This window comes from Papilio machaon, chromosome 1 (assembly GCF_912999745.1).
Source record: "Papilio machaon chromosome 1, ilPapMach1.1, whole genome shotgun sequence".
NCBI classification, from domain to species: domain Eukaryota; kingdom Metazoa; phylum Arthropoda; class Insecta; order Lepidoptera; family Papilionidae; genus Papilio; species Papilio machaon.
The window spans coordinates 6,179,588-6,206,895 of NC_059986.1; the positions used below are offsets into that span (position 1 = coordinate 6,179,588).

General features: G+C 34.6%; 1 protein-coding gene across 2 annotated transcripts in view; it reads right to left on the bottom strand.

Annotated features, from left to right (window-relative positions):
• Positions 1-901: 901 nt before the first annotated feature.
• LOC106712143 (LIM/homeobox protein Lhx3) overlaps positions 902-27,308 on the bottom strand; it is a 32,871-nt gene continuing 6,464 nt past the window's right edge. The window contains exons 1-7 of one of the 2 annotated variants that reach the window (XM_045678364.1): positions 8,124-8,228; positions 7,212-7,386; positions 6,553-6,755; positions 6,027-6,213; positions 2,259-2,416; positions 1,517-1,702; positions 902-1,309 (exon numbers count right to left, since the gene is read on the bottom strand). In XM_045678364.1, the coding sequence (XP_045534320.1) occupies positions 1,152-1,309; positions 1,517-1,702; positions 2,259-2,416; positions 6,027-6,213; positions 6,553-6,755; positions 7,212-7,386; positions 8,124-8,211 (1,155 nt within the window). In that variant the 5' untranslated portion in view covers positions 8,212-8,228 and the 3' untranslated portion in view covers positions 902-1,151. Of the gene's footprint in view, positions 1,310-1,516; positions 1,703-2,258; positions 2,417-6,026; positions 6,214-6,552; positions 6,756-7,211; positions 7,387-8,123; positions 8,229-27,308 lie in introns of those variants that run through there. The other variant, XM_045678361.1, reaches the window with a different exon arrangement.

The window sequence follows — 27,308 nt, forward strand, 5'->3', positions numbered from 1 at the left end:
TTAAGTACACATAACTTACCAAAAATACCTCTAATTACTAGTGTTGGTTTTAAAATATTGTAATTTTGTGTAACTTTGTGGATCATCGTCTTGATAAGTCTGATTGCAACAAACAAATATAAATACACACATAGTAACATATTTATACGTATTATACACATATGAAATTATTTACATATCAAATTAATGAAAGAGTATACACACATTATTTTGTGCTTTAACTTTTTTACATTGTCCTTTTTACAAGTTACATTAATGGTACCTATAATTCTACTACAAATCATTTATTTTCTTTTCTTCTATCCCTATTTAATTTACTCGTACATTAGATCTTGATAAACTAATCCAAATTGGGTTAATGATAGTTAGATTGGTTAGTTTAAAAATTATTGATGTTAAAGGGAAGAATAAGTTAAAGAAAATTCTGAAACTTAACAATCTACAAGTTAAAGTTATTGCAAATAAATCAATGGAATTAATAACACATTTCCCCATTGCATTGAGTAAAGAGATTTATAAATAATACCGACTTTAAAATGTCTTTCCAAGTAAACATTTTCGTATTAGGTTCAGGTAGGTTTGTAAATTACTGTAACTTACTATTTACTTATATAATTCGACAAAAATTGACCATTTAGCGAATATACTAAGTCTTGTCACTATAGATCACGTTTTACAATATTTAATACAATTGGTTGACGTTTTGGAAACATGTTTTTCTAGGACTATTTCTTTCAAATGCTGGTTACAATTGACGCATTGGATATTAGGTATATTTGTCATTTTATTGGAATAGGAAAATGGTTCCTATGTTTTGATATTTCCATTTGGATAGTTTCTTACCTTTCTCAGATCTTATGGAATTTACGACGATCCGAAGTTCTAGCGTAACAGATTTGCTAAAGCAAATAAACATTTGCTTTAGCAACTTTTACCATATTGTTTTTTATGCAACAAATTTCACTCACTATTCGATCAAAAAGTCTGCCCTTTTAGTTCTCGAGAATTGATTTGAACATATTATCTTGTCACCATTATATCACTGTTTTAGATTATTAGAGTTCACGTTTGACAACTAGCTCGAGGGGCTGTGAAGGGAGAGCGGGCGGCGGCGGGTGCGCGGGAAGCGCGTGCGCCGGCGGTGGCCGCCGCTAGGGGAAGCCCCGTGGCGAGTAGTGGTGGGGCTCTCCTAGCCACGAGTCCGGCGATGGGGGGAAGTCTGGGTACCCGCCGGCCGCCGGAGACGACGAGCTGCTCATGTCCGATGTTCCTCCAGCGCCTCCAATTCCAGCACCGCTCATCGCTTGACCTGCAGATTCAACGTATTATTTAGGGTTTAAGGAACTGAATTAACCGAACTGAAGAAAGAGATGTTTGTCCAGGCCAAGTCACACAAAAGATTGTAAGCTAAGAGGAGAAGTACGTAGTCGGAGTAGTCTTCTTGTTTCTGACAAGGTCGCGACTGTATTAGGCATATGGCATATTACTCACAACCGCAGATAATTAAAAACGGTACCTATATTGGTGTAGACGAGATGGTCTGGGGGGTAGTGGTAGTGTGCGTGGGGCGGCGAATGCGCGCGAAGATAGGGCGGTGTGGCGCCGGCTCCGAAGCGCGCGACTGTGCCGGCAGCGCCGCCGCCCGCCGGCGAGCCCTCTTCGCCGCCTAGCGCCACCGTGCTGTAGCTGTCGTTGCTTAGGTCTGCAACCGTATTGTATTTTTATAAATTAGTAATCAAATATAAACCTGATTGTGTAAAACATAAACAACGACTGTCGTAACTCGTAAATAATGGCAATACCAAGATTCTCCTACGAAAACTATTGAAATTTTCATTACTTATCCCTAAATATAGCAAATCTTGTATCGTACAGCTTAAGTCAAAAAGGATTAAATTTGTTGCGGCAATTTGGTGTTAAGTGATTACTTATTATAGGTGGATTACCATAAGCTGCAATATTGCCTGAAATATTTTTTTTACTTATCTAAACTAGGTACTTTAAAATACACACATAAATATATTGTATTACACAGCACATAGATCAATATTGCTTTTGAAAACATTTTTTTGCTAAAACATTTTTCACAGGGACTTTTTCACTAACTACAACTACCTAATTCCAAATCACATACTTAGTGGTAAACACGATAGACATATTTACTCGTTTGAAAAATGTCATAAATGAACCTAGGATTAGGACCTAAGTAACTAACAAGCTAAACGTTCACAAAATAATAAGAAATAGATACTACATACCATGATGGCTGAAGGAATCTAGGTCGATTTTAAGCTCGTCCTTATCAAGCAGGCGATCATGTCTCGGTGAGCCGCCGCCCGAGCTCTTCATGGAGCGGAAGTATTGTGACCACCGCGTCCGTCCCGCATCCTTTTTCAATCGCTTTTCCTTAGCTCGTCTGAGAATCGTCAAATTATATTAGAGAGATACAATTTTTACTAAATTAAATGAAGCAAAGTCTAATCAGCAAATAATTTTTGGTGACCTGATAGAATAGTCATTCAGTTGATCGATGTCTTTTATGGTGTGACATGTTCTATTGTGGTGAATACGAAATTAAGTATTTAAGTATTATGTATAATATAGAAATCCCTAATTTATCTAGTATTTTAGGCCACAGGGATAACTTTGGTAACAATATCATTTTCACGGTCTGCTAGTTTAGGATTAAAGTGAATATGTTAAACAAACAAAACAGGTCGTATGGGAATGATTTGCGTGGTAGGTTATTAGAGTGTCGACAGGGTGCGGGGCAATGAGCGTGGTGGTGGAGAGGGGGGTAGCAACAAAGGGCTTGATTAATTAAAGTGCCTCCGCCCTGTCCGCGGGGACAGAGCGCGTGCCGCGATATGCCCACCCTGGATTATTGGACTACCATTGTATCATTAATCCGTAAGTTTCCTGTGTGTGCAGCGAGTTACGTATACCTACGTGTTCATTGCGTAAACAAAAATGATTTCTATTTTTGTGAAATATCAGTTTTTTTTATTGCTGGCAACATTATGTCGATATTTTCCATGATTGTCTATCAATGTTTATATCAAAAATCGTCGGCGTATTGAATCCTAGTAAAGTTTTTATTTTGTTTTGTTTAGCTAAATTACGTTGTACGCGTTTTTAATTGTAGTTTCATTTAATAATAGTTTTACTAACTATACTTAATTTAAATTAACTCTGATCTTTAATATTGTTTGTTAAATTGCTTACCTACATAGATAGTCTTTTGTTTTATTATTTGATTATTTACGCACCGATACTTTACATAAGTTGTGTTTAACTGTAAGTGAAATAACATGTTGCCTGAAACCTTTCGTAATAGTGTCTAAAACTGATGTAACACGTGTACTTTTGTTGATGAACCAAATAAAAAAACGTTCACCCACAACAACATATTTAAGTACCTAATAAGATTATTTCACAACATCACCAATAATCGGTAGTTACGTTAGCGGCCTATTTGTGGAATACCAGTTAAATTGTGCCAAAGTACTCCGAGGCGGAGTGATGTGTTTCCCAATTACACCACGGGAATTCTTAGACGTATTAAGAATTAATTATTATCTCGCATTTATACATAATCTACTTGCAGAAGAAGTATAAAGGCAGACTTCTTTCCTGGAGGCATCGACAAAATTTTTATAAGATTTCTACAGCAACTCTATCGAACATAAAGTACAACTGCTGTAAAAATTGCCCTTCATTTTCATGAAGTTGTGTAAAGCATTATATTAAAAGTATACCACAAATCGAAACCATATTGCTTCTATTCATATACAAAATGCAAATCCACGAGTACAAGTGACGTGTACTTGTAATACATAAAGTATAGAAGTCGAGCGTTGTGATAACGGAGCTAGGTTTACGAGGCGAGGCCAAAGAGCAGAGCGTGACGCGCACCGTGACCGCGCCCGATCGCGCGCGACAAAACATCGTTACGCGTCTGTACCGTGCGGCAAATATCGATATTCCCAGTATTTGCCTTTTAACGACAGGACCTGTCAAGCGTCGCATTCCCTTCTGCCAAATAAAAACGAACAATAGACTCCACAGTGCGACGATTTTTTCTGGGGCGGTAAGCGAGGTGCTGTTGCCGCTGTTAGTCCTGTCAGAAAATATGTAAAGCCTATACAGGCATAAGAAATGACAGAAAATAAAAAATATGAGGCATCTACGGTAAAAAGATTTTGTGACATTGACTAATGAGAAAGTATTTTTTAGTTTGTCTTTTGTCCATCCGGTCTATTAACTTTGTTGTTCTCTTGTACCCTCGTTTGGTCTTTAGGTGTGAGTGTGTAACTTTTGGCTTCCTGAATGTGAGACGAAAACGTAAGAATATTAATTGTGTGATTGTCATCTTTACCGCCGGCAAAAAATGGCTGAATTCATTTGCACAACGGCGGCTGATTGCCCAGTCCGTTTCTTTATAATCAAAGTACGAAGATGGGACAATGCACTAGTGATGTTACAATGCTTACTGCAACAATACTACAAGTTCGATTTTCATGTATCAAGGTTGTCGATACCGAATAGCAAGGTCTCGGCACAATATCCAATATGTCCCATTCTATTCGCGAATTGCTATTGATCGGTTCATTATATTCCCCAGTTCATATATCTTTTGTCAGGTCCCATGCTTTTTACTTAGTTACAATAAAGTCTACATTTAGTCTACACCTGCGTCTTTATTTTTTTCTGAATCTATGATTATTTTTCATGGCGATTAACTTTTAGGTATTTAAAAAAAATAAGTAATAGTTCATTGAGTTTCAAAAATTTGTGTGAAGTCGCGTGAATTTTATTGTTCCATTAATAATTCCAATTAATTTTTGTGCCATTTAAACGTTCAGCTAGAGACGCTCGTAAACTGTTAATCTATGTTTACGTCTTGTTAAATCAGCAACCATTTCAAAATCAACTGCCCCAACACACATGCCCGGTGGAAACGCGCGTGCAAAATTGATTACGATACGAATATCTCGGTTTATTCATTTTAAATGGTCAAATGCAAGGGCATGAAGTGTATCGGATTTCCGTAAAACATTTAGGCATCTGAAAAGTCACTTAACGAAAGTCTTAAACCTAGAAAGTAAAGCCATCAGTATTTTCTTTTCAAGAAACAGTTGTTTGTGTCGTCAGCTCACGTCCTTCACACTGGGACAGCGTTGGTTGACTACACACATATCTTTGAATTTTTTCGTAGATATGAGCAGGTGGCATTACGATATTTTCCTTCATCGTAAGAAAGTCATACTAAAAAGATATATAGTATGTTTTTTTTAGTATGACCTGACAGGAATTTGAGATATTCGATTATGTTATACGTTGTTTCGTTGGATATTTAGGGCGTAGGGGGACAACCATCTAAGGTTTACAGAAAATCAAAAAGCAATGACAGGTGAAAAGCTCTTTTCGGATTTTCCTGGATTGTCGAAATCTATATATATAAAAGGAAGTTGTGTTAGTTACACCATTTATAACTCAAGAACGGCTGAATCGATTTGACTGAAAATTGGTGGGTAGGTAGTTTAGAACCAGGAAATGGACATAGGATAATTTTTACCCCGTTTTCTATTTATTTTTATTCAACGCGGACGGAGTCGCGGGTAAAAGCTAGTATAAAATATTACATTTAGCGATGAAAATAGTTAACGCAGTAATCAAAATATTGTCACCGTAACGACACAAGAACCAACTAGTTACCTAGCTAGGATACCTCATCCCCAGGCGGGGCCACGGAAGAAAGCTAAAGCGTTCCCGTGGCGCCCGCCATAATGCGTTAGAGGGCAGTCAGGTTTTAGTGGGTATTCCGGCCACCTTCTGTGACCGGCGAGTCCCACACTCCCTACGCCATTGCACAGCCCGGCGTAGGCGTGCGTAAACGCATTTCCTGACTTTAAAAAAAAAAAAAAAAAAAGGATACCTCATCCTCACACAGTACGTAAATTTAACGATAACTTGATGAAACTTGACAACATATTGCTAGTGGAAATGTGTCTATAGGGGCTTACCTGTTCTGGAACCAGACTTGCACTACGCGCATGTCAAGGCCGGTGTCCTGAGCGAGCTGCTCGCGCACGTGTCGCGCCGGCTTCGGACTGCTGCTGTACGCGCTTTTCAGCGTCTCCAGCTGCTTGGCAGTGATGGTGGTGCGCGGCCTCTTGCTCGCCGCATCACCATCCAGCGAACCCTCGCCTCCTTTTGTATATTGTCATAGGGTTATAAGGAGTCAAGATTAACTATCCATGTATTGATTATTATTTAGGGCAATCACTTTGTCGTGTCTATTCACCTAAACCAATAAAAAATGTTTCGTAAAATATTTGCACAGTAAAATTTTAATAACCTCTATGAAGAATATCAATATTTCTCATTCGCTCAAAATATCTCCGTTCTTTTCTATGTTCTACAATAAAGTTTCATCTTCAACTCATCTGCTCGTGCTTATATTTTATCGTAAGTACTTAATATTTGGTAAATATGATGGATTGTTTTCCACTTTGTAAAAATATAAAGAGTTATAAATGCTACACATACCTTTAGCCCTAGCAGCTTCGTAGTCAGGCTTACAGACAAGCTTGCCGTCCTCCATGAGGTAAAACTCATCACCAGTGTTGAGCGTGCGGGCGCAGGCGGCGCAGGCGAAGCATCGCAGATGGTAGACATGTGCCTGCGCGCGTCTCACCACCTGCGTGGGCGGGATGCCCTGCCCGCAGCCCGCGCACTTCGTGCCGAAGCGCCTGGGACAGCGGCCGCAACAACAACAACATTATCAACGTGATATTGTCTTTGTACCACACATTAAAGTCTTTTGAGTTGAGGTAAAGCTATGTGTAAAAAATAAGTGTGGTCTGAAAAAGAACTTTATGATCAAAATTGGAAAAGGCTTTGGTGGTTCTGACATGTTGAATTGATAAATAAAAATGAATGTCATTTGGAACGATTACCTTTAACATGCTAAGGAAAGATGGTGATAGAATTGTATATCCGATCAGCAAATAACGTTTTTATATGTTTATATCCGACTAAAATATTTTATGAGATAGTAATAAAGTTCAATTAACATCATCAAAAATCATACTTTCACATACCAACAAAATTAATAAATTTCACAAAATTTCTGGAATGTGATTCACTCCTTGCGTATCGCACTATTCACTTAGGAATTAGGCATTGTAGTATGTAAAGAGACTTACTTGAAGAAGTCATCGGTGCAGTAAAGCTGGTTGTTCCTAGCAAAGCACTTGCCGGAGAGCATGGCGCGGCATTCGGCGCAGCGCAGACAACCCGCGTGCCACGTGCGTTCTGACACCTTCAGCACGTAACGGTCCACGATCATCTCGTGGCAGCCGCCGCACTTCGGGATGCTGGCTGCACAATACACGCAACATCAAACACTAAACAACTAAGAGCTAAGTCTTTTATGTTAGATTTTTATGTAGGGAGACACGCAAGATGCAATAGCACATGTTTTTTCTACTAGGTCTTTTTATCTAGTCATTTATAAATACAAGCAGTACAAGACACTAGCGTCGGCACCGGATAGATTTTATTTTATCTAGTAAGTTATCAACACGACACTGCGTAGGAATTTTTTATTAGCCCGGTGTCGCGGAGAATTAAAAATCTATTAACTACACTCTAACTATAACTGGAAGTTGCACATTTTTCTGTTGTTATGAAATACGAGTGCACACCGAGTCAGTAATCTGAATGGATTTTCGTAGGCGAATTTGGGGTAGACAAAGATTTATATATGGCACAGGTTAGGTTCTACATCTAATACACATTCGTAAACATGGTCGTCGGTAACGGATAGGTGTTTGTAATGTTCATGTTTGGAAGACTCTAATCACATCCTAACACCCTGTGCTAACACGGCTACTCATATTTGGAAGATAATCTCATATTACGCTATCTTAAGACATTCCTTCCACACTGAAACAAACGTTGAATAAAATATATGTTTTGTTATTGTTTTTTAATTATCAAAATCTACTTAATTATTAATACATATCGGGTGATGTATCGCAAATTGAAAAACACATTAGTCATAAGGGACCATACGCACAGAAATATCACAATCACTAATATCAAAATTTACGTACAAAGGAACACTTCTGGCAAATGTTCCAGTTGTATCGGCGGTACACGCATGTCGAGGTCTTCGTCTCCGGGGTACATCATAGCGAGCATTGCGACCGCCCCGCGCCGCGCCGTCAGCCGCACTGCCGCCCGCCGCCCGCCGCCGCCCCGGCCCGACACCCCAACCCTTATCACCAGCTCGCCGCCATTGGCTGATATGTCTTCCCTGATAACGACCATCACGCCCACCAACCAATACAACGATCCCGGCCCTCCCATTAATCGATCGCGAATCCGGCCTTCTGTATCGAACGCTTTACATAGCTCAAGTGCTTCGTGGCGGTACGCTTTTTTGTAATTTCAACGTAGACGCATTTAAGAGGCTTTCGTATTTCATCAGTAGAGTTGAAAGCTGTGTTTTTTTTAATCGGGATTAAATAATCGCATGATTATTAACAAAATATAACAATTATAGAACTTCTTAATATTTGCAATTGTATTGAACATTTTAATCAATTACAAAGCGCGATTACAAATGAGCTTTAGTATCGTTAAACTACATATTTAAAACAAAACTAAACTCAATCTCAAACAAAACTTTTTTTCTGATAAGCTTACTTTAATCTTATTTCTTAGGCTTAATTTTAACAACCGGTACATATTAATAGGGTAAAAGTTTTTTTTTTTTTTAAGTATTTCAACGACGCTAACATTTGGATAAACCAAACTCCTTAGGATAAACTAAAAGCTTAGTGTTTGACGTGCTGATTTTTTATTTTTAAAATTTAAAAACAAAAAAAAATATTTTTTCCACCAATGCTGAGATACCACAAGAATAACTACCACAAATAGAGATTATGAAGCAGAAACAAACTACAAGTCTAAGCAAAGTGGATATATTAATTTTTGATTTGATATTACAGAAGACCCGTTTATGTCTTTCCTTCTAATTAACTTAGTTTCAATTTAACTAATACGTTGTTTTTTAATAGCAAACATAATTTTGTATTTATTACATTCACACATGTAAGGTAGGTAAGTTATTAATTACAGAAAAAAACATTTAATACATTTACAGAGCGCTATGAAGTAGAACTTTGATGAAATGATAACATTCGTTAGTCAACTGAAAACGCTGAAAACTCTTATTAGAAATTTTTAAAGCTCACAATTTTTGTTGATATTGGAATTGTGACCAAGTAATGACGTCTATACATCACAATTCAATATTAGATAAGAATCAACCCTTAATTCTATTTAAATACATAGTACACTTAAGTGCATTACCTATTCATTTGATTTTTTCTGAATAATAAATATTGAATGTTGCAACACTGAAGTCCAGGTGTGTTTCACTATTGGTACTTTCGCATCGTTACTAGCATATCTAACAATCCTGTATCGTCTAAAGCGTGACTTGTACGCGTACAATAAATTATACAAGTGAACGCGAGGGCAGCCGCGTGTGCAACTTTACGAGGGCATAAATCACTGCCGACGTCACTCTGACCCCCCCCCCTCTCCCTCATCGGGATCAACGACGTCCAGAAACAAAGTGAACACGATATAAAGCAAAACAAAACATTCGTTACGCCAGTGTACGTGATTATTTAATGTTTATATTGTAAATAACATCTAAACAACATTCAATATATACTAATTTCGATATTTTGTACCTTACAGTTTACAGTTTTATTTTGTATCCATATCGGATTATGGCTAAATCACTTTTCTTAATTATATAAAAGTTGTCATATTATATTTCGATATGTAAAGTCATGCCTTTATTGAAGCAATAAATGATCTTTATCTGTTATAACTCTTTCAAACAAAAAATTTCCTGGGTATAAACCGCACTTGCAATTATTCCATAAGCAATTCTATTAATAATAATTTATCTTATTTTTTTTTATTTCGTTTCTTATTTCTTAAGGTCCTAAACCATTAACTCTATTGGCTTTTGCTAGTGCGGCATTAATGAACGTTCTTATAAATTTCATTTTCGGTACCCCAAAGACAATCATGATTGCGATAAATTTCAAAGCATTAGATTAACAACTAAATAAATAAATCAGTAGAACCGAATTTAACTTTTTAACTCATTTTTAATACAGCATGTAGCTCCTAAAACGTTTGTACGTTTACACCACAATTAATAATTAGTAATATCGGAACAATTGTAAGCATCATAATTATTTTTATGAATAAATCACCATTCGATAAAACATTTATTTAACAATTGATCACTAGCCTCACAATAGAACTTGTCGCAAATTAAATAAAAAAAGTTAGTGTAGTGCAGTCCCGATTCAGTACGTAATTGTTGCGGGTAGCGGCAGTCGCGTGCGGTCTCCCCCGGGTGATGGCGCGTGCGCGGGCGCCGGTCCGTAATTGAGGGTTGATGCGCACTGCTAGCGCTTCACTCCTTCCACTACTTGATACTTGATAATGATGGAGTCTGACAGCCGTGTAGTCGCTCGGAATCAATAAGTGCTTTGAGATCGCTGAGTTTTAAAGTAGAAAACAGTGTGACTACAGAAGTAGTCAATATATATAGTATACTACGTAGCTTGTATAAGTATAGTATATGGAATTAAAAAATAATTAAGAAAATTAATTAAATCGTTTCAACTTTACAGATTTTATCATGTTATTTAATTATTAACTTAAGTATTTTTATACTTAACAAATTTAACTCTCACCAAATCGCTATTTTACATGTTAGTGTACATGTAAACTGAAATCAAAAAATAATATTGCATAGTTAAATTTTTATTCTATAACTCCAGATCGTACCCCGACACACTAAACCCCTTACCTAACTATGTATAACTCTCTTACAGTTTATCATTAAAATGATGAACAATAGTGATTCAGTATAGATTCATATCAACAAAATGCACACAAATATTCATGTTTAACAGCATTTGTATTTGTCGCATTCCTTTTGATTTTCCCTCAGACGTCGGCGGGCGCGTGCCGCGGCGTCGGCCTCCGGTATTACGTTTCCATGGGAAACTAGCGATGTATTGAGGCGCCCTCACTAATAACATACAAATATATGTAACAATAATATTTTATCATCTGCTTAAAGTACATTCCTTTTGTAGTACTAGTGAACTGTTATTACATTGATTTTGTTTAAGGATAAGTATCATACAATAGCAACTGCCTATCATCATTATTATCAAGCGTAGGAAAATATAGCGAAGTTTTAGGTGAGCATTCTTCGCTTCTTCTAATTTGATGGGAATTAATTTGCTCATATGTTTCAGTTTCAATTCTTGTCTTCTTGCAATTTTTGTTTAATCTTTCAACGGGTACGAACTAGGGAAATAAGCTTTTCTATGTATGCTTTAGTGATCACTATCTTTATATCCTTTTCCTCGCAAAGTTATTTATTGAAACTTTCTTGTTTCAATCTCGTTGTTATATTTACTAGACATTAACTACACACAAGTAGGTATTAACTGCAAAAATCCGTGGCAGTTCTTTTCAAACGATTTCGGCAACCTGAATAGAGCTTCAATTAAATGGAAAACAATTCTTGGTTTAAAATATTACAGTAGACTTGCCACAATATTCAGAATTATAAGTAAAGTTATATTATCTAGTTGAGTTATAACTTGATAGGAATATTAAGCGTAAAGGGACAATAAATAATAACAATTACCATTCACTATAACTAGAAATGATCTTGAACGTTTATTAGTAATATAAATATAATTAAAATACATTTCGATGAAAATCTTTTTAGAATGTTTTTATTATTGAACAGAATTTTAACATAAAGCTGTCAGGATCATCAATAATATTGTATGGTGTCATAAAACTAATTTGAAGATGGACATTAAGTAACCACCTATCTGCCGACCACATCATCACTTAACATCAGGTAGGATCGCGGTAAAGCATTGGCTTATTCAATATAAAAAATCTTTGGAGTTGATAAAATGGATTTTTCGATATTCCTGTTCACCGTCTACTCTGATTAAGTTTAAAATTCAGCTTAAATTAAAAACAAAAAACAGAGACGTGTCACCCGCCTGTCCCCGAAACAAACGGCGTTGTAATTTGATAACGACTGTATTATTTGATTATAAGAGAACCGAAAAATTATATCATCTGATAATTAGATTAAAATGCAATTTAGAGATGCGCAGCGGGCGGCGCGCGCCTACGATACAGACAGTTTTATGGCATCTAGTGCTAGGGGTTCGTTAACTTCCAATAATACGGTGACTAAACAGGGCCAGGCGTCTCTACGAATGTAATTTTTTTACTACAGTAATCACGCAATGATACTATATAGAGCATTTATTTTTTCGTAATATGTAAGTTGTTTGTAATTATAATTGCTACATCAAAATCTACAGGCGTTGGACATAAAATGACTAAGTAACAAGGTTTTCTTTTAGTAACCAAGTTATTTTAACGTATAAATTTCTATTAAAAACTAATAATAAATTAAAGAAGGTTTTCTAGTACTTAAAATATTCTATAACGCACAAATAAAGTACCAGGCATAAAATCAAAACTAATAAAACAAACTTTGCGTAGTGTCGTCGCCCCTCCAAAAAGCGAGTCACCCTACTTATTAAAATTAATAAGTGGGTTCTTCGTCTGTATTAATGATCCCGCTGTGTCAATAACCGTGTTATATATTGAGTAAACAGCGTTAACCAGGCCATGGTAAACATAAAATAGCCTGGAGAAACTTTGTACGGTTTAGCTATAATTTCTTTCTGATTTATAAAGATCAACAAATCATCAATATTTATTCTTACAGGCCTTTTTTCTTACGTTCAATCCATGTTTTTAGCTTTGCTTAAAACAAAGAAATTTTGATGAATCGATGACTATAAAGGACGCTTGACATAATAGGAATTCTTTTAGTACTGACAATTTAGTAAATTGTGGGAAAACTTTTAAAGTTTATTAAAAAAAAATCAAACGTCCAAAAACAAGAAACCTGTTTATAATTAAAAAAAAGAACAAAAATACTGCTGGTACCGGTAGATAGAAGATACGTTGATGGTGAAACAGAAGTTCTTTTATTATGCCTAAGTGAAGGCAGACGCTAAGTAAATGCAAACATTTATGACTGAAGTTTATACACAATTTAGAAGTCTAACCATCTCTATGAGAAGAATCTGAAACGTTTTACTTGCTGAAGTGCCTGCTCGACTCTTTGATCTACTTTTATTTGCCAACCACTACAAGCCCCAAGTCTCTGAGGGTATCCACGAAAAGGGGCGGTGTGTTTACCAAACAAATATTTTTAATAAGCGTACCCGCTCTATTTGCCTTATAAGTTGTTATGATTAGTCGATTAAAAATTTTGTGTAACTATGAACAATTTTTAAATCTAAGTACTTGTTTTTAAGAAATCATAAATTAACCAAAGATTAGGTTAGTAGATAAGAACTTGTCTTAGCTGTGCTAATTGAACATTAAAGCTATTATGGGATAAAAAAATATGTGGAGTAGTTACATTTACTGTAGCTTATAAATTCAGTGCTTAATAAGGAGTCGTACAAAACAAGAAATAATGACTTTTAATGTGTGATTACGAGTCGAATTTCGTGTCGAGTGAATGTGCACATTGTTTCGTCTCGAACAGGGTTTCGTTCATTAATGAGGGTACATTAAGAAAGGCTCGGGCGTGACGTCACCGTGTCGAAGCCTCGAGCTCCGGTAGCTGTAACCGAAGCCCGCACGCATGCTCGCCGCGCGACAACGCATTTAGTCATGCTCGTTGCGCCCACGCAAAACTTGCTTCTGAATATTGACTACTTTCCCATTGCTCCCGCCATTATGTCAATCAATTAACGATGAATTTGTTTCAATTTTTATATTTAACTAGCGCAGAATATCCAATAACGTTATCGAATAGTTATTATTATAGTTTAAATAGGAAAAAAAATATGTATTACTCAAAGACCAAAAATATACTCAAGTAATATAATTCACATAAAAAACTGCTGTTTACAATATCTAAACTGATAAATTGTCCGTGTTGATGCAACGGTGAGAAATATCGGTTTTGAACTGAATTCATTATTTGCCAAGTATTGCTATGCGTCATTTCTCAACTTACAATTGTATTTTGCACGTAAATACCTCAGACCTATTTATCAACGTAGCCTTTGAACCAAAACATACTAATTGTATGAAATACGTTTACTTCCTGGTTGTTTTTATTGTATAAACTAAAAAATAAGCGTAACTAAAGTCTAGATTAATGGAGAAGTTTTCCTTATCAGTATTAAGATAATAAATACATTGTAATCATGATTTTCATATTAGTTAATTACATTAAAATAGGATATGAGTATTTGGAGTCAATTATCATTTTCTGCCAGTCACCGTAAGAAGTGCATTTATTCGTAATAGATGCACGATATTTTAAAGTTTCCAGACAAAAAAATATCTTGTTCTTTTATTAATTTAAAAACACAACCAAAATGCATAATACATTAGTTAAATTGCGCGCCTTTGTTTAAATTTCTTTATTATTTCCATCTTTACAAATTACTAAAATTTCATGCTTCTATAGTAGAATTAATTTCATTAACAAAGAAACGAATGATGCAAAAGAATGAAGCAAAGTCAGAGGTTTAAGTGCCTATTTCCACTGGAAAGACCGCAACTGCTCTACAAAATTATGTCTACAGACCCGCGATTAGCAGTGTATTGGAAATAGACATTTAGTCATCATGTTAAACTAGTAAATAATTCTTGAGATTAGCTGAAAAAAAAACTCAAAGAGATTAACATATAATACTACTAGATATAGAGCGAACATCCTTTATCTTTGAATATTTCATGCAAAATCGTTAGTACCACTATCTATCTCAAGTGTCAACCTGAACAAACGAAACTCTAGCAGTATTGTATATGAACATACGCTTCGGTTCGTAATGTCCTGTCTATTGAGATAGGTATATGTTAAATATCTGAGAAAGCATCATGTTTTATATTAGGATATACTAAAAGATTAGACAAGAATATAGTAGTGGATAGTTGAATCCTTTGTGTGCTTTGACTCCATTCTCAAGGATATAAGGTTTGTGAATTAAACTTTTACAGAAATAATTGTTACCTTTCATTTTGTTTAATTTTTACGATAGTTAATTTGTTTTATGATTGAAGTAAAATCAAGGTCTGGTTTTAATTTATAAGATACAGTTCAGTGGCACAGTTTTATGACAATAAATTTTACTATTATGTTTAGTTTTATGAAAAAGATTTTGTGGTTAAAGACCTGAATATTAATTAAGTAATCAGAGTTAAATTATTTAGATGTCAGTTAAAAGGCTTCCATTTAGATCCGAAGCAAGCAAAGTACTGCTTAATTAAATTAGATGAAAAAAGCCATACTCTGACGCATTTCAATGGAAGTTAGAGACTCTAGTTACAGTAACGTTATCGCATCATGATTTAGAAGGATGATATTTATTATCAACCTGTTCATGTCCACTGTTGGACAAAGATTTTGATGGATGTTGCTTTTAAAATATTGTTATTTAATATAGTATTATGTTGCTTTATCCTCTTTTGATTACTAATAAAAAATACAGCCGAATTCATAACCTCTTCCTTTTTGAAGTCGGCTAAAAAAGTAAACCAACAAAAGTTCGTTCCGGTATTTTTCAAATCTTATTTTATGTTTCAGCATGATTTTTAGTTAATTTATATTATTATCGAATATGTGAAATTTTGCTTTGAATTGTTTAATATCAAATGTTACATATATTAGGAATTAAATCAAGAATGACATCCTGTCGTATTCCTAGGTTAATTGTTAACCTCCATGAATCATAAGCCTGCAATGGACGCGACTATCCGACATTAAAAAAAACTAATTTTAAAATTAATTATTAACCAATATTATTTTAATTATTACAAAGTAGCGAGGTAAATGTAATATAATTTCACTACTATGTAATTAAGAATAAGAAATAGATTAGTATTAAAATCGGTATTGATGTGTTTCGAAAACATATTGATATGTTTCTTGTAACTTTGTATTAAATTTGCTACTGTATGATAATTATAGGTTAACAATAAATACACAAAAAGAGGGAAGAAACAAATACAACTCATATTGCCCTCACAAATACTCACTCACCAAATATTAACAATTTCCAATGATAATGGTCATTATTGGATGAGATTCACGGATGTGCGTCTGACAGCACTTTTAGCGGCGACTGCAAGCTGCGGTTCGTGTACTGTGAAATCAACCGCTGATCTCCCAACATTGATCGCCGGCCTGTCGATAACGACTGCTTGAAGCAATCCGTGTATATCGGCCTTAATAAAGCCGTATCATTTAATTTTCACGTTAAGTATATTGGCAAACATTTATTAACTTTAAACAACAAGGGGAATACGATACGCATTGTACGCATATCATTGCCTGAGTCGAATGAAAAAATGGACGTCATTATTTTTTTTTAATTGTAAAACGTGGCAAACAAGCGGCCACCTGATTTTGCTAAAAAAACGACTGCTGCCCATATGCATGCAACAAATCGTAGATACGCTTCATAATCTAAATTAACAGAGGAGGCAACGTACAGAAAGAGGGTATTACCCCTTTTAGTATATCCTATCCTACAACGAGTACAATACCCTTCCCCATATTATCCTTATTAGGAAACACCTTACACGAACTTTACTACTCGTTGGTTCTTAAGACCACTGTTAAAATCTTTGACAAAACAGACATCAAATAAGTTTAATTCTGAAATGATTTATTTAGACAGCATTTAATGTGGCATATGCAATAAACATTGTGTATTATAATGTTATCAAGTTTACATGGTTTGAATTCTATGTATAGGTTTACCGTGATAATATAGGTATAAATCTATGTACATACGAATACATACATATGTCCACCATAACAATGGTTATTTAGAAACATAATAAAATGATTGTGCCCTTGTAATACTTTTGGTGACACTAAGGTTATTGTTACGTATGTTCCCGCTGCTCGTTTGCCCCCTTCTCTTATAAAAAAAAAAAAAAAAAAAAAACGTATGTCTAGTTCATGTAATCATATCAAGAGACAAAACACCTAAAGCTTTGATGACCGTAAAAAGGCTGAAATAAAGAAATACAACCGACAAACAAAAAAATAGCCACTAGTACATTATCTTAATATTTTTTCAAACTGTTGTAAGTGATGTATGTTTTTGTGGTGTTGTGTGGTTGAATATTTCTCGTGTTTTTAACGTTTCTGTCGTACATCTGGATATAACTAGAGTAGTTTTTTATCTTATTTTTGTTATTAAGAGATTAGTCATTCGTGTGAATTGTAACTCTTATCTTCATTCTAATGTTCTAGAAAGTCATTTATTTTTTGTTGATTGTACATACATTTTTTTACTTCATTTAGAAACAAAGTTAAAGTAAATAGTTAAGATATGAACAAAGTAAATAGTATAACGTGACAGTGGGCAAAAGAGTCGTTATAATCCCATAAAAATAAATAATATTCTTAGTTTAACTGAGCTAGATGTGCGGGGATCACAAAAATTTTAACAAATAAAATTTTGATATTGAAAATTAATTTACTAATTTACGATCAGAATTGAAAACAGTTTTACAAAAGATATCCTTTTTTAATATCAATGCTTGAGTTTCAAGGATATGTTAACAAACCAAAAATATTATTGTAAGTTACGATTAATTCGTAAATACATTTGTTATTGTTATTGGTAAGTCAACTAATAATATTCCAAACCTGCATTCTGATCAAGCCCAGTGCCGTTTTGCACTGACGATGTGAAACTGCCTTTACATGAAAACAAATGAAGCGAAAACTAATAAGCAAATCTTTTGAAATTAACAAAGCTAATCTAAATATTCATGCAATATTTGTAAATTGTAACAATATTTATAATTATAACTGTAATGCCATTTTTAGTTTACACTTTAAAATGACCTGAATTTGTATGTTTACTTATAGTTTGATTAAAACTTTACGCGTAAGAATATTTTTAGCCGACTTCAAAAAGAAGGAGGTTATCAATTCGACTGTATTTTTTATGTGTGTTACCGCGAAACTCCGCCCCTGGTGGTCCGATTTTTATAAAAAATATTTTAATCGAAAGGAATTGCTTGCAGATGGATCCCATTTTTTTGTTTTTTTTTTTTTAATCTTTTTACCAATATGAAATAGTCACCATCACATTACAGCTCCGTAAGATTATATTATATTCTCACTCGCCATATAAAAATTATTAATAATCAAAAACAAAAAACGATCTGTGTTTTTTTAAATCTTACTGATATTATAAATGCAAATGTTTACATGTTTAGGTGGATGGTTGGATGTTTGTTTGAAGGATCTCCGGAACGGCTCAATGGATCTTAATGAAATTTGGCACGGATGTATAACATAGTCTGGAAGAACACATAGGCTACTTAACAAGTTTTTAACTCCGCACAGACGGAGTCGCGGGCGACAGCTAGTAAATGAAATAAATAAAGAATGAGGTAATTTTTCATTTTCACGTAGTGATGAAACAAAAGCATTAAACAAATAATGTGCAACAAAGAAAATTGCAAAAATAAGTAACAACGATCAATTGAATTAATTATTTGTCCAGAAAAGTCGTTACAAATTGCCAAGTGACAAATACCTTGAATCACTGGAGCAAAAAGCAATATACAAGATAATTTATTTGCAACAGAAAAAAATTGCACTGCTGTAACGTGTTCCGCTATTTTCATTTGGTTATTTAACAATAATTGTTCAACTTCAAGGTCTTTAACCGAATAAAGCATATAAATTGTGGAAAAAAATAGAGGTTTTACTGTCATAAGCTTACTTGGACCGCTAAGAAAGGCGTTGTGGTGCTATCTCGATGAGATCTATCCGAAAATATGAAAAATCTACATAGGCATAAAAAATACATAAAAAACAAAGTTATATTACGACAATGATCTTGTCACACTTTTTTGATATTGACAGAGGGCGCTTGTGAGCTATCATAATTTAATTTGACTTACATATATAGTTGTTACTGAGTGTAGATACTAAATTTACACTAAGGGTCGCCACAGTTACCATTTAAATCTGAGTGCAGCAGTTAATACATTTTCTTGACAACTAACGGTTGTCAATAAAACGCTTGAACGTCGAGTGTGATACTATTACCCCAATCTTAGGTTGAATTTAAAATAGCCCAAATTTAATTAAGTAGTTTGTTACCTCTAAAATAACAAACATATGCATTTGGCTTTAACCAAAGCTAATATAGTTTTGTATATTATATTCATATATGAAGATATGTGAATCTTATAATAGAAGAATTATATAAAATATTATATTGGAAATCGTGTTAGTTACACTATTTATAACTCAAAAACGGTCGAACTGATTTAGCTGAAAATTGATGGGGAGGTAGCTTAGAACTAGGAGACGGACATAGGAACTTTTTTGTGTGCATTTTTTTTATTCCGCGCGGACGGAGTCGCGGGTAAAAGCTAGTTAAATATAAATATGAGATCATTTTTACAATTATTTAATTATTTTTTATCATATTACAATACTTATATAAAACAGATAACATAGGTTTTTCATAAAAAAAATACTGTTTGATGAGATTATTAATTTGCAAATTCATTAAGTATTCGTTTGCATTAACTGTGCACAAAATTAATAAGATAATGTGCAATTCCTCGAAAACAAATTCGACCACATCCGTATTTAGTTTCATAATGTTACATCGGAAATCATAATGTTCCGGAGCCGATGTAATCAGGATGGGTCAGCTGTGGCGCGTGGCGAAGCCCTACGGCAGGGCTTCGCGTGACGTCAGAGCATCTGCCCGACAGATGGCGCCTGCACGGAGATAATATCGCACGCCACACCTATTTGGGGAAATTCAAAACAAGGAATACGTCACCTATTTCATTCATAAAGTTTATATTAATTTCACTTGATTTTTGATAACTCAGTAAATCTTTAACATTAAAAGAATAGCTCTAGTTCCATTTTTTTATCTTTTTCTTAAGAGTTACATTGTTAATTTAAAAAGATAAAGTTTAAAAACATTGCACGGTTTAAATTAATTTACTTGCTAAGAACTTTTACGTTTAAGTAACTATTTGTTTAATAATATAAAACATATTTAAATTAGACTTTAAATTAAAAGTAATAATAGTTTATTGAACATTAAAAAAAATCGTGAAATGAAGTGATAAATAATTAAAATTGACACAGTTTTAGATTTTACATATTAGGTCGAGATCTTTCCTCATATGTCTTCAATCAACACTACATTGTATTGTTGATGGAAGTTCTTAGTTCTACTAATAGTCAGCTACACTAAGGTTAGCATTTTTTGTTAGATCAAAATGTATTTATTCATTATAGTTTAATTAGTACTGAGGGATTGCACGTTGTACGCTTTGAACGCGCATTCGCTTCGCATACTCGTAACTCCCTATTGTTTTTATTACTTGGTAATTACTACGGCATCATCGCAATAAGTGATTTGTTTTGTTATTACTCTACGCCATATGTCAGCGCTACTCGTCAATAACTTTTTTTAACTTAGTAATGGACTTCTTGTTTAATTGCTATGAGATTATATAAATGTGTTCTTGCATGTTTTTATTATGTATTATACAAATGTATTTAATGTGATGTATTTAAATAATATAAGATGGTATAGAACTCCTTTATGAATAATACAATATCGGTTATAAAGAGTATCGGTTATCGGTCACTTCTATGTTATAAACCGACTTAATTACCTCTAATTAGAGTTAATTAAAATAGAGTATTAATTGAACGTGAACGACGTGAAGTCATGCACACTTGTATTCTTTGATTCATTCTTCGATATTGTTTAAATCCCTCTGCAGACATCCGTTATTTTATGTATTTTTTGTAATAGAATTGCAACTTATAAAGTAAACCATTATAAATTATCTCTCTTTTCAGAGAAATCGTTTAACACATACACTTTCATATTATACTCGTAAAATACTGCGCAATTAATTGCGCACCAAATAAAAGCATTTTTTCATTGTTTACTTGAATAATACGACAAGATCCCAACGTATTCTCATGAAAGCTTGATTTATGTATAGATTAAATGCGAGCGAAGGAAAAATTTAGTGTCTGGTGTACACGCAAACAATGAACTTTCACACGTAGCCCAGCTTGATTCATAGCAGTTTGTTGAATCAAAGCGAGAAGTCAGCTTGCGGTTGTTCGTAATTGAATTTGGTAAACAATACGTTAGATCCGAGCTCGTATTCGCAACACGGACGCACCTGTTATCCATTTTATTTATAACGTGTATCTAAGCAATTGTTTACCTTTGTTTCCTTAAAGATAGAGTAGATATATTAAATTAAGTGAAAGGATAGTTTTCTCATACATGCGCTATTTCTGTAACTTTACTAGATACAAGTGCTTAATACAATACTCGTAAGCTTAGTAGAAACTCATCTTTGTTAATCAAGGGATAAAGAAGTACAAATTATAATTTCTGCCAACATGTATATGGAAGAGTATCTGCAAAAATATATGCAAATATAATATATATGCAAGAAAGCATTAATTCATTAAAGTATTTTAATATAATTATAATATAATAATGACGCTCTCAGATTAATTTGTATACTTTTGTTCTACATTTTATTTTTCTTACAATACTTTGTGGTATAGGAAAAACTGAAACAAATATTACTACATTGCATTTAATATAATATTTACAGTTTGTTTTAAATCACTCTAAAAATCCGTAGTATTAGCCCGTAGCTTTTTGGCCGCGAGAAAAAACAATGGAACGATCTCTCACAAGTATCGCTTTCACCCGTCGGCAGATCAATGTAAGCCCCGCGCGATAATTGAATTGCGAGGGTCAGACGAGCCCGGGGCCTGTATTAGTGTAACATTTGATTCATATGCGGCTTCCCTAACCAGAACTGTTTTCTATTTAGGGGATGACTTAAGTGACTTTAATAAGTTACACTTATTATATCATCATTGTAGTTGCTACAAAAAGTTACAATGGACATAAAATACTTATACAAAGCTAAGACTAAAATTAGGGTACAAGTTAATTGCCATAGCTCTAAATTTTTCTTCTTATTTTTCCTTATAGGTGGTGTACATGAGTCTGTCGCTTGTGTCTCACGTCATGTCACTTTTTCGACTTTACAATAGCTTACTCCGTATAATAATAATTTTGAAGTTTATTTTTAAATTCTCGGCGTTCCAATTTACCAATATGTCAACATTTGATTCATTTTCACCATTGAACTTATAAATATGAACAAAACAATAGAACTTTTCCCAGCGGGTTGAAGTTAGTATTTTGGTTCTCTCCGCGAGGGGTCATTACTAAACTCCATTACACTTTTTGTGCCAAGTGTTTTGGTGGTATAACAAGGGTGAAAACGACCCTACAAAACGAATGACACGCTCTCAACTGTCTATGTTTTTATCGCTGGTGAGAAAGGAAAACATTCAGTTGGTCTTTCGTTATTTATTTTTATAGTTAACTTTGCGTACTCCCAAAAGGAAAATACATCAAAGGCGATTGAAATTTCTATCTACAATCAATCGTCAATCGTTTCACGATTTAATTTTGAGTCTGAGCAATACCCTAGATTGACGAGAAAACTAGTATTAAGACTGGTACCTAGGATCTACGTAATTATTTTTACGCTTTTAGTATTTACATACTTGTTTCAATAAAACTGATGAATTTTTATAAGCTTTTTTATTTATTTTTTAATTAAAATCCAGGCATTTATATAGAACGTAATGTGTATATAACATACAAATACAGCAAGTCTTCTTAAAGTTTCCGAGCTATTTGAGTGAGTGATCACATGGCTTAATGCGTTTGAATACGCATAGAGGATTCGTCATCAATCTGTAAGGGGTGTAATGTGCCCAGTGCTTGCGAGGTCTAATGCGATGGGCATATGGCGTCATAGTCGAAGTCACGCTCCACCGCCGCCCAATGCTCCCGGCTCTACGACCCGCTTCGACCTCAGAGAACCCGAATCGAGATCATATCACTACAAGTGGACACCTTAACAATATACGTTCCTATTCCAATCTTTCAATGAAATCAATGACAAATGTACCCTTCATTTAAGAGTACTTGTGTATTTGTAACTACATATTACCCGCATTTTATTGATCACTCGTAAATAAAATTGAAATGCTTTTGATTTTTAATACGCTATAGAGACGAATTTGTAATCTATTCCGGACCCCACTTAAGTCGACAGAAAAAAGAACAAACAACAAAAAACAATTCAAATCATTTCAGCAGCATCGATCAAGCTTAGGTATATCGTATATAGCGTTGTGGAATGGTTTGTACTGGGTAGTACTTCCAAACCCCTACGATTTAGGGTCCTTCAAGAAACGAGCCTATCACCATCTCAAAGGCCGGCAACGCATCTGCGGTTCCTCTGGTATTGCAGATGTCCATGGGCAACGGTGAACTCTTCGGTGTTCCCACTGCTCGTTTACCCCCTTCTCTTATAAAAAAAAATCAGAAAACCCTTTTATTACTCAAAAGTTACTAGACAGATTCATATAGGTAATAAACATTATTTTTCGTTTTATTTCATTTGTAAATTGAATAAAAAAAATAAATTTAAATATATTTAGTCAATACTTAGATTGCGTCGTATAAGTTGTACATGTATGGGGGAAGGGAAACGAAGCGGGCGCGCGGCGATGTCACAGGGAGTGCTAAGTGCTTCGAGGCCACATGTCGCTATCGTCTCGCTAATCTCCAGGATTTGCTATCCGATGTCCCTCGACATTCGCCATCTCATTCTCACCCGTGCCAATATTACTACCATCTCATGTGCCTCATTGAATATTATTGCTCTATGGGGATTTTGAAAATATGGAGCCGTTTAGCGAAAGCCGTACATTGTATCCGAGTCGTGGAATTATTCATACTCGGCCCAGTGCATTTATCACTTAATGGTATTAGCTATTAGACCGTTTAATCGCTCGATTTGCGACTTTATAGGCCGAGATTAACTTTATAGTGTAGTGAAATTTCGCTCATAAATAAGCTTAAGCGATGCACCATATTTACTCAATAAAAATTCTATTTTATTTTATTTAACGTGACTTTTAAGTACTTGAATTGGTTTAATTTAAAGGACGAAAACCGAAACAGAACCCTGAGTTACACATATTTACGTATATTGTAGAAAGGAAAGTATGAATTATTATGCGATTCCATTTAAAAAGTTTTCGAAACCAATTAGGTATTGTTGATTAATAAAATAGCATTCGCTTTGTCAAGAGTACCGGTTTGCTACAAATAAAAATGTGGGTTAAGATGACTCGAGCAATCTGCAAATCCATTGAGTAACATGGTCGCGGGAAAACTCTCACAAACGTTATTGTTATAAAAACAAAAGGAACGACATAATATTAGCGCTTCCGTTAAACATTTAACATGGGCTTCCACTGCAGAAACACCTCTCGAAAAACCCATTGTGTTTACCTTTAGTTCTCTTTGAAAAAAAAAATGGATGTTGTATTTTCAAACCATATCCATGATTAAATAAGAAATCGTTTATATGACAAATTAATTTTCAGCTAATTTATTTTTATTACATCAGATGTTAATCGAGTTTAACTGAAAAAAAAACTTGTAAGGTAATCCACCCCGTTATTGACATAGGAAACAAAATTAAAACTATACAACTGTACTATATCGGAGAAAGTTTAATTTAGGAATAGTTTTATTTTTAGTAAAACTGCTTTAAATATATTTTCGTCCTACAATCTTTCTATTATTGTACAAAATACATTTGGTTTGACAACTTATTCGACGGCAAAAGTCACGTCTACTCTCAATAGTGCTGTATAGTGAACATAATGATCGTACGGGATGTCATCGCACCATGCGGCATTCAATACATATGCCAACTTCTGTTCGTCAAGCGAATATAGTAGTTCGTCAAGGAATATGTAAACTTTATGAATATTGAGATAAGGTTGAAATTGCAACGTACACTTTATGTACTGCAGAAACATTGGTTTTAAAATGAGTGCATTTAAGGGAGGCCGCTTGTCATTGCTTCCCTAACCCTAAATACGTCCCTTTCCGTCTAGCCGGATGGGCAGACAGGTTAACTTTTGTTGTTCTACAAAAGCCGTGCATTACAAGTCCGATTGTTGGCACAAATGTCGGGAATTACACAGCATTTTGTGTTTGTCGATGATTATTTCAAGCTCTAATTCATTAGAGCGGTTCTCCGTTCCCGTTCAGTGATTTGTTTGCTATTAATTGAAAAAAAAATGAATTACGTCGGTTAGAATTTGACTAACCTATTGCATTTTTTATTCATATTTTAAAATTCAGCAGAATCATTTGTAAGGTGATTTGTATGTTTTGTTGTGATTAGTTTTTATAAAACACTGTACGTTTCAGATTTTTTGGTTGACTATGATTATATCTACGTAATTATCTATATATAATTGTCAATAAAATTCATGGAACTGAACGATAATGCTTGCAGGTAACGTTTTTTTGATGTGAAACATCTATAGGATCACTTGTAAACCGAATCGTTGGCGTGGCGACGCTTGCCGTGGCGACGGGTCGCCAAGCTATACTAAAGTACTATACATATATATATATTATATATATATATATATATAAATCTCAAACCTATGAGTTAATTATAGTTAATTATACAAGTAAACATGTAATTAAATGTAATCAACTATCTTAAATATAATATAAAAGCTAAAATATATCATTAAAAGGAGTCCCTTTAGGCAAGGTTCCGAAGATACTGGCAGCATTCCCCCTTTGAATAGCTAAACTAATTCTTTGTCCGAGGTAGCTGCCAGCTCTTCGGTCTCCTGTGATGTCGACTAACCTTTTTGCTACTTCCTTAAAAAGCTTTCTAGCGCTAGGACCCCACGGACCAAGGGTCTCGACACCGAATGGGACAAATTCGTATTCGGTGCCCAGACCCCTGTATTTGCAAGCTTTAGCTTTTTCAGCCGCTTCACAAGCCGCACCAGCTCTGTTGATTGTTCCATGTAGATGGGAAGGGGCCAGTGTGTCTGAACAGGTTGCATCCCATACCAGCACCCGACCCATCTTCCATGGAATCAAACTCATACCGTCCGGCCTCTTGCCATCGTCTCTGGCAATACCAGTCGGTTCAAGAAGACTTGGCACGTTGACGTTGGCAAGAGACCGGCGCACGATATACGTGGCGCGACACAACATCAACAGTGCTGAAGACGATATTGTGGATATAATCAGTACATTTTGTGCCCCCGGAAACGCTAATAACAACACCAACACTGCTTTGGTATCAACCTCGTCAACGACGCCGGCGCACCCCGCGCCCCCCGCCCCCTCAAGACGCGCCCTAAGAGCGCAGGCGCGCAGTGAGCGACGGGTCGCGTCCGCGAAATAATACCAATCCCACTCACCCTGATGAAGAGCCCCCGAAGGGCTCGAAACTAGTCGGTGACGACACCGGATATATATACGTGAGTGTTTTAGCCGTTTCTATATAAGTTATTACTATTATTATTATTATTCCACATAATTATTAATTTTCTAATTTAAACATTTTTCTCAATATTATTATTATAATATTATAATTATTATCATTACTATCATTATCATTATCATTGCCATTGCCAATTATCATTATCATTATTATTTATTTAATTATAATATTTAATATTTTATGCACATTACTTGTATACACACGATGTTTCACATCTGCCAGGCGTCCCATGACGGCTCACAAGTTTTTTTTAAACTTATAGCTTCTATTTGTTAAAATTTTACTTCTCATGTCATCCTGATTCTGACTGTATATTGTCATTATTTTCTATGTTATTAATATATATCTATTTTAGATCTAATTGTTGAAATATATATAATAGCTGATAAGAAAAACTAAATCAAAGTTGTTAATTAAAAATAAAACATTAAACCCGACATTCCAGGAATGCCAATAGTACGATATCTCTCTCGTTAAGAATGGTCCAGCCGTTTAGGCTACGTAAGGTAACAATGAAAAAGACTTAAATACGTGCGAAAAAGACAGTCCTCCTGTCTGGTGGACGAAACTGACGTTACCAGATTATTTTTTAAATATGATTTTACTAAAAGCTTACCTGTTATTAATTCGTTCTTCAGATA